This window comes from Cyprinus carpio, chromosome B2 (genome assembly GCF_018340385.1).
Source record: "Cyprinus carpio isolate SPL01 chromosome B2, ASM1834038v1, whole genome shotgun sequence".
NCBI lineage: Eukaryota > Metazoa > Chordata > Actinopteri > Cypriniformes > Cyprinidae > Cyprinus > Cyprinus carpio.
Genome location: NC_056598.1, coordinates 14,479,609 through 14,487,783, shown reverse-complemented (window position 1 = coordinate 14,487,783; position 8,175 = coordinate 14,479,609). Strand labels below are relative to the sequence as shown.

Genomic DNA, 8,175 nt, shown 5'->3' with positions numbered 1-8,175 from the left:
TTATTCACAAAGACACTTTATTTTAAACTGCGCACAAATTATATTGTACTGCCAACTGTAGAGCTGATGTTGATGCTTTGGCCAATGCCGGTCTTCACGTGCACTGCTGGTAGAAACAGACAAATGGTTATAAATCACATCAAGCACATCCATATCCATCCACAATACCGACTGGAAAAGGGTCTTCAAGTCACTGTGGGAATTTATTGTGACTGATATTGATATTGGAATACGATTAGAGTCTAGCACACAACAGACATTTAGCATAATTTGAAAACTGGGAGAGAGAACTTTTTAGACACTCTTCAGTCAGATTTACTGAGTATTAAAACTTAATTGCTTCTTATGCATAAAAATCCTTTTTACATTAAAACCCATTGCTTTATTTCTAAGCATTATCTTTCCCATCTAAAACATATGACAGGAGAATCTGCGGTATAAATTGATGATATATTTACAGCTGTGAATGATGTTTACTGACCTAGCGAAGCCTCCTGGCCTCTCTTTCAGACTCCAGAAGTGTCAGGACATCTCCTTCTCTTACTGGGCCTTTCACGTTCCTGATGATGGATCTATTGCTGTCATCCATGAACTCAACGCGCACCTATGGAAGGACAATATGTTAGTCTTAAGAAAAAGAATCAAACTAATACTTTCAAATGCATTCAACTGCATACCAAATTTGACAGCAACAAATCACATTTTAATGTCCAACTACAATATGCAATATCTAGAGATTTCCATCAATATTATGAGGGAAAATAAGTTTTAAAAACAGTGATTTTCGCATAACGTGTTACACTAAACAGACATTTACAATATTTACTAAATTTATAGATTGTAACATGTGCAGTAGGTGTGGTTACAAGCTAGGACTCCTGCAAAATATATCGTAACTCTTATAAAGTGACTTATAGACAACACAACGTAACTAACGTAAATTCCAGGACATAAAATGCTATTTTTCTTAATCAAATAATCCGCAAAACCGTCCCTGCTCGTGTTGCTCAGGACACGAGCGCGAGTTCAGTCTGAGCTCACCTGGGTACACTGTCCCTGGGAGCCGGTTCTTCCCAGCACTTTAGTAACCTGTAACAAAAAACATCAATATAACTGACATTATTAAACGTGATGTGTGGTTAAAACAGCATTAAACGAAGCAGTTCGCCATCAAAACTGCTGAATAGCAATATGCTAATGCTAACTAAAGGCCTAGTGAAACACAGACCGCTATATTTTTGAGCATACGGTGGGAGGATTATGAGATTATTTAAGACGAGTAAGACTTGAAATGAAATATCTTTGACCTTACGCGTATTATAATACATGATTCAACCGGGAATATTCGTTAAATTATTTTTTCTTACTCTAGCGAGTTTGATGGGCTGCACGCGGCTGGCGTCCATGATTTCAGCTTAGTCCGAAAAGGAAGTCACGTGGTCCCGACGGCTTTTATATACCCACAGTAAAATGCACATTTTCAATTGATCAGGTTTTATTTTCAGTTATATGTTGGTATAGTTTTAAAAAAAATACAAATAGGCTAAAAATGGATTTTTTGTTAATAAAAAGATAATTTTACCGTAACAACAAACGTGTTTCCGGTTCCGGGATCACGAGGGAACGTACTGATCCAGGACCAGCTGTACGTACAGTCTATGGTACAACTGTACAAATCACATATCTGAACACTGCTGAAGATAGTGTGCTCTTTGATTATGTCAGTATGATTATTTTTAAACATAGGTTCGACCATACAATATAGTATTAATAATAATGCAGGTCTATGAGATTCTGTGAAGTAATGGGATATGTAAACATTTGTTTAAAGTGTCATTATGCTAAAAAAAAAGAACAAGTAAAAGATTACATGAACCTTTAATATGTGGTAATTAAAACACAAAAATTAATAAATAAAGTCCAAATTATCTGTAGTATGGTTTGAAAAAATCGGCCCACATCTATGACCTAAATAACTTGTCAAGCACTTGTATTACATTTACTTGAGTCACACAAAATTATTGTAGTTTTGTCAGAACATATATTGAAACAGAATATAGAATTTTCCATCAGTTTATAAGAAGGTAATTCAACGGGTTTCAATGTATTTATGTTTTTCTGCAAGCTATTTATTCATATAGGCTTAACTATGACCATAGATATATGTTTTGTTTTGTTTATTTTAATTTAAGTTTTGTCTAATCACATTGATGGTAAAATGTGCACAAGTGGAGAGGATATGAAAGAGGAAAGAATACAGGAAAAGATAAGGAAATTATGGGATTAACGGATTTTCATATTGGATTTGCACCAAATTGTTTAAATATCAGACTGAGCACAATTTTGGACTCATATGTTACTTAAAAGCAAAATAAACAGAAATTTGCTGTGAGCATTTAATAACCTTACATTATCCCTGCAACTGCTATTCATCCTTTGCCTTTCCTCCTGCAAGGGCTCAATCCTTAAATCACAACACTGATCCTCATGACTGTATTTTTAACTCTGCCGAGGACAGAAAGAACAGCAGTGGGATTACGGCATCAATCAGGTGGGGCAAATCCCAACTCTTGATATTCAGTTGAGGCGAAACAAATACAGTTGCTTTTTCTTTCTCTCTTTTTAACTATATTGCTAACTCTAAAAAGCTGGAGGCATTGGAATATGTTTTCTCAATCTGGCTGGAAATTTCCTTGAAGCTGCAAACCAATACGCATTTTAAAGAGAAGTGGGGCTTGTGTACAGTTGGAATGTAAAATCGAAATCTTTTTCTGCTTTCATTTGTAACAAGAAATTAGTCTCTTTTCAGTTCTTTACCCGTTCTTCAAGCAACCATAATAATGGATCTTCCAAGAAGGCATCTGAAAAAGCTACAAAAGAGACGTTCAAGTCTTTTTGCAAGTGTCAAACTTAATGCCAGCTTTTCACGGAGTATAGAAGAAGAAGAGAGTGCCTTTCCATTTTCACAAGACAGCTCTGTGAAACCTTGGACATCGATGGACAACCTCGATACTCCATCACCTCAGACAAGTCACAAAAGAGATCAAGAAAAGAGGAAAGCCAGTGAGACTGAAGCAGCAAAGTTGCCACACCGTCATTCAGCTGTGATCAATGTTAACGTAGGTGGAAAACTCTTTACCATTCCCAAGCACTTGGCTATCAGATACCCTAAAACCAGAATAGGCAGCTTAGCCCTGTGCAAAGATCCTGTCAAGCAGCTAACGCTCTGCGATGACTACTGTGTGCTCACTAATGAATTTTTTTTTGACCGGGATCCTACTTTCTTCCACTACATCTTTCACTTCTATTGTAGCAATGTGCTATGGGTAATGGAGAGTCTTTGCCCTGTCAATTTTGAGGAGGAGATGACGTTTTGGGGCCTGCACTTGAGGGACACTCCTCGCTGCTGTCGCATTCTGTACGAGGAGAAACTAGACGAGATAAGAGACCAGCTGAAAGTGAACAGGGAGCTTATGGCGGAAATCGAGCCCCAGCATAACGAGGAGGGTTTCAAAACAATGATTTTTGGTGGTTTTCGTAAGATGCTATGGGACCTGATGGAGAATCCATACTCCTCGATGGCTGCTAAGGCCTTTGCTGTGTTCTCCAGTCTCTTTGTGCTCATCTCCATTGTAGCAATGACTCTAAACACTGTGAGCGAACTGAAAGATTATAAAATCTATGGAAGAACCTACATGGAGTGTGTGGAGATCACTTCAATTCTCTTCTTCACCTTTGAGTACTTCCTTCGCTTGCTGACAACTTGCGACGTCAAGCATTTTCTGAAGAGTGCACTTAATTTCGTAGACTTAGTGGCTGTCATGCCTTACTTTATCCAGCTGATATTTGAGGCTTTTGCTGACCAGGAAGATCTCAGCGTTCAAGATGATCTGAAAACGATGGCGAGGGTAAGCAAAGTTAGCAAAGTGCTCAAAGTTGTCAAACTCATGAGAATCTTTCGCATTTTGAAACTGGCGAGGCACTCGACTGGCATGCGGGCATTTGGCTTCACTCTTCGCCAGTGTTTTGAACAGGTCTGCTGCCTGTTTCTGTTCATTATCATGGGGATCTTCACCTTCTCCGCCCTAATGCACTCAGTGGAGCAGGATGTTGCAGGAACACCGTTTAGCAGTATACCAGATGCCTGGTGGTGGGCAGCGGTGAGTATGTCTCAAACTGTCTAAAATCATTCATCACATCTGCAGTATAATTCATATATACATACACATGGCCAAAACTATGTGTGCTACTGCTAACTGAGCATATAGTTTTAAAACCATGGCTATTATTAGAGCTTTGCTGCTATATCAGCCTCCTCTATTCTGGGAAGGCTTTCAACTCTGTGTTAGAGCATGTCCATTCAGAGCCGAAAGCATCAGTGAGGTCAGACACTGATGTGGGACGATGGAGTGGGCTCACAGGGGACCAATGGTGATCAGGTTTGGGCTGTGTACAGATCAGTCTTCAACACTAGAGTGTTGTTATTGTTGACTAAAACTGCATCTAACACAACTATTAGAAATAGTAATTGAATTGAAATACAAAAAGGTGAAATAAAATAAAAATACTTGATGAAAGACTAAATATTAAATGAAATTAAACTAAAACTGAAAACATAAAAATAAAATCTATTTCAAAATATGAATAAATTTTACAATAGTATTAAAATAATCACTCAATAAACAGTTTTACTGGGTTCAGAAGCTCTTTGCTATGCTACTTTTTAATAAAAATGTTTCTCTAAGGATACTGTGATCTTAATTTACACCTATTGCCAGATTTAGTTTATACTGTATAGCAAAACATTTTCTTTTGAATGGGGTGTCCACATACATTTGGGTTTAAACATATATAAGCTTTCATAGTTGAACCATTTTTTATGCACAAATATAAAAAAGAACAAATAAAACAATTGGGAATCATTATGTGCATTTTGAAATAACATCACTTGCATTTAAATTGTTAGTCTTTATCCTCTGGCAGCTGTGTTTAATCTTATATAATACCTAATGCTGCTCATTTGGAGGCATCCATGCTGATTGGAAAAGTTAGATTAGTCTGGAACTTCCTGGGGCTTACTAAGTCTTACTAAGTTGACATGCATGCCAAATTCTAAGCTGATAAACTCATCTCTCTCTCTTTCCTTTCGGCTTGCTCCCTTTGGCACATGTGTTATGTCGGTTGCCCTTCCTTCCGCAACCCAGTCCTGAGAGTGCACTCATGCAACCCCAGTGCTGGGACACACTCACTCACTCACTCACTCACTCACACACACACTCACTATGGCCAATTCACCTATGCTGATAAACTCATGTGGAGACATAATCCTCTCTTTTCTTTTACTGTGTTCTGGCCCAGTATTTAAGACATTGTTTTTTTTACACTGTTACAGGTGAGCATCTCTACTGTGGGATATGGAGATGTGGTGCCCATTTCTTACTCCGGTCGAGTGGTGGCCTTCGGGTGCATATCTTTTGGTATTATTCTAAACGGAATGCCAATCTCCATCCTGTTTAACAAATTTTCTGACTATTATGCCAAGTTGAAGGCCCAGGAGTACACTAACACAAAAGTCCAGCGGGGTTTGAATCTCAAGAAAAGACTGCAAAGAAAATTCGAGAACTGCTTCGAGCCTCCAGCTGAGGACTCTGATTAGGACAATAGGCGTCACATTGGCCAGTGTCAACACTGAACGTCCTTGTCACCTCAACTGCCTCGCTGCACTCGCGAGCTCAGGTTCCCAGCCTGCCTTGAATTAAATCAGGATTTAAAAGATGGCTGAACTCCAGGTTAAAGAAATTGAAGCCATTAGCTTTAAGATGGCTTACAAATCTTCAGTGAGCTTGTGCTGATTTTCAGCAGTATCTGTTCATTTGTCAGGCAAAAAAATGGATTCAAATAAAAAGGATTACATCACAGACCGCAAACTGTTAATTGCAAGATCAACACAAACTATTAGAATGGTTTGATCCATCATTGCCTCTCTATAAGGTGGTGGAATTGCACTTTACAGATAAATGCATCCATGAATCCTGAGATTCTGAAGATATTTCTTCCTCAATTAAAACAAAAAGGATTTCCGAGGATCAAGTGAGACTTATGTGGCCTTTTGGTGTATTTGGAGTGTTGATGTCACATAGTCTCAGGAAGTGCATTTGGATACCATGGCTTTCAAAGACTGATAAATCTGAGAAATAATAATAATAATAATAATTATGAACATTGTATTTGCATAATCTTCAGCAAGCACTTTATCACTCTTTCAGATTAGCACAACATATTTTGACTGTTTTTGGAAGGTCTGAAGGGTGAGTTCCTCAGTTGTTTTATTATTTGTAATGATTCTTGTTTATCAGAATCTGTCTGCAGTAAGCCAGAGCCATACAATAACAAAAATCTTGTTCATTTCTGTTCCCCTTTCCTTTCTACCCCATGCAGTATAATCCTATATCCTTCTTTTAATATATAATATTATCATCATGTCATCAAACTTTCAGATAACAAAGTCCCTTTCGCTCTGTGTTACATAACAACATATTCCTGCAACTTGCATATACTGGAAAACTAATAAAAGATAAGAAAATAGTTTCTGCTCATAAAAGAGAACTAGTTCAGCGTATGGATGTTGCTACATATATATTCACTATATAATCATTAATAAAAAAGCTATAGGCTCCATGAAACTACATGCAAATGAAACCAGTAATGTTTTCTGTATTTAGCCCATGCACAATTTGAATCTCAAATGGGTTGCTTTCCTTTGGCTTGGTATAAAAGGCTTTGTTTGTATTGTTTTCAGTGTTTCCCCATGAACATCTTAATTTTTTTGTCTCCTCTGAAAACAATCTAAGTGCTAAGTGAGCATGTAAGCTACCGTCAGTGAGAAGTCAAGCGATCTGACTTAATGTCTAATAGGATTTAAGGATCAAGAGGACCCGTGATGCCAATGTTTTGAGTGAAATGTTCAACTTCAATTAAGGGAATGTAAAGACAAGAGCCCTTGACAGCTGCATGTTAGTGGCCTTTGTTGAACAGCAAAGGTCATCCTCTGCCACTGTCAGCAGGGATTTACTGCATAACGGTCAATTATGGGATCAACTAGTGAATTCAGACAATACTGGAATAACTAATGTAACTATTTGTTATTTATTATATGTTCCTCCTCTGTTGTTTAACCCACCCCAACAGCGAACACAAATAAATCATCAGCATATCAAATTAAAATGAATGGCTAAAGGTCATTCAAGAAGGTGTCCTGCAGCCTTATTGTTTAGCATAATCGTTTTAAGTATCTTGATGTGTAAAAGTGAGAAGCTGAGGTAAGATGCCCACAGTGTACATTTACTGTTAAATGAAAAAATTTAAAGATTACTTAATGATTAAAGAAGATGCATACTGTATATCGTAACACCTTTACATGTAATAATGATCACCTTTACATGTAATAATTATAATAATGATCAAAATACATAATAAGAAAAACACTTTCAACAATATTCCATGATTAATATGATCATAACCATTAAATAAATATATTAGAGATTTAGTGATATGTATGGTTAATATGGAAGCAACTTGCCCATATATAATATTAAAAGCATTTCATTGACGCATTTCTGTAAACTCATAAAAGAGATAATAGAAGTAAATACGAAAAATGTGACCAGCTATAACAATTTTCCTTGAACTTTCCTTGAGGCAATACAATATATCACAGCTGACATGTTTTATCTGAAATACATTCCAGCTTGAAGGCCTCGAAGATCAGAACATGATTTTCTTCATCCAAGGCTAGATAGATGCTCGTAGAACCATGCATGCCACAGGTCTGATGAGGGGGTATAAATACCCCCAAATTGGTTTGGTAAGTAGCCTTCAGTACCTGAACACACTTGAATATTGTGCATTCCAATTTGATCACCCCAAGAAACACTGTGAGCATGAAGTGGTTTGCATCTTTAGCATTTTTAATTCTTCTCGAGACTTCCGAGACTGAGGGTCAAGATGTACGAGTGAAGCTTTGTGGTCGTGAGTTCATTCGGATGGTGGTCACATCGTGTGGAAGCTCTCGACTCAAACGGAACACGCCTGATTCAGACCTTCACTTTGCAATCCCTCATAGCAGATTTGCCTTCTTCAGACATTCATGTAGTTATCAATTCATTTACCTTTTAA

The 8,175-nt window shown here is 37.4% G+C and overlaps 2 protein-coding genes across 3 annotated transcripts; one reads left to right on the top strand and one right to left on the bottom strand.

Annotated features, from left to right (window-relative positions):
- On the bottom strand, positions 1-1,466 carry LOC109056359 (40S ribosomal protein S28). Of its 2 annotated transcripts, none has more exons than XM_042718224.1 (4): positions 1,368-1,466; positions 1,042-1,089; positions 482-604; positions 1-106 (listed from the first exon to the last, which is right to left on the bottom strand). In XM_042718224.1, exons 1-3 carry the CDS (start codon positions 1,404-1,406, stop codon positions 482-484), a joined length of 210 nt encoding a protein of 69 aa, XP_042574158.1. In that variant the 5' UTR covers positions 1,407-1,466; the 3' UTR covers positions 1-106. The 2 variants fall into 2 exon arrangements, with proteins under 2 accessions (XP_042574158.1, XP_042574157.1); XM_042718223.1 differs by having other exon boundaries at positions 1-103.
- Positions 1,467-2,581: 1,115 nt separating this feature from the next.
- Positions 2,582-5,692, top strand: LOC109056369 (potassium voltage-gated channel subfamily V member 2-like). The gene is given in 2 exon segments (XM_042719155.1): positions 2,582-4,160; positions 5,393-5,692. Coding segments are annotated over 2 exon segments (1,620 nt in total). The 5' UTR covers positions 2,582-2,840.
- Positions 5,693-8,175: the final 2,483 nt, after the last annotated feature.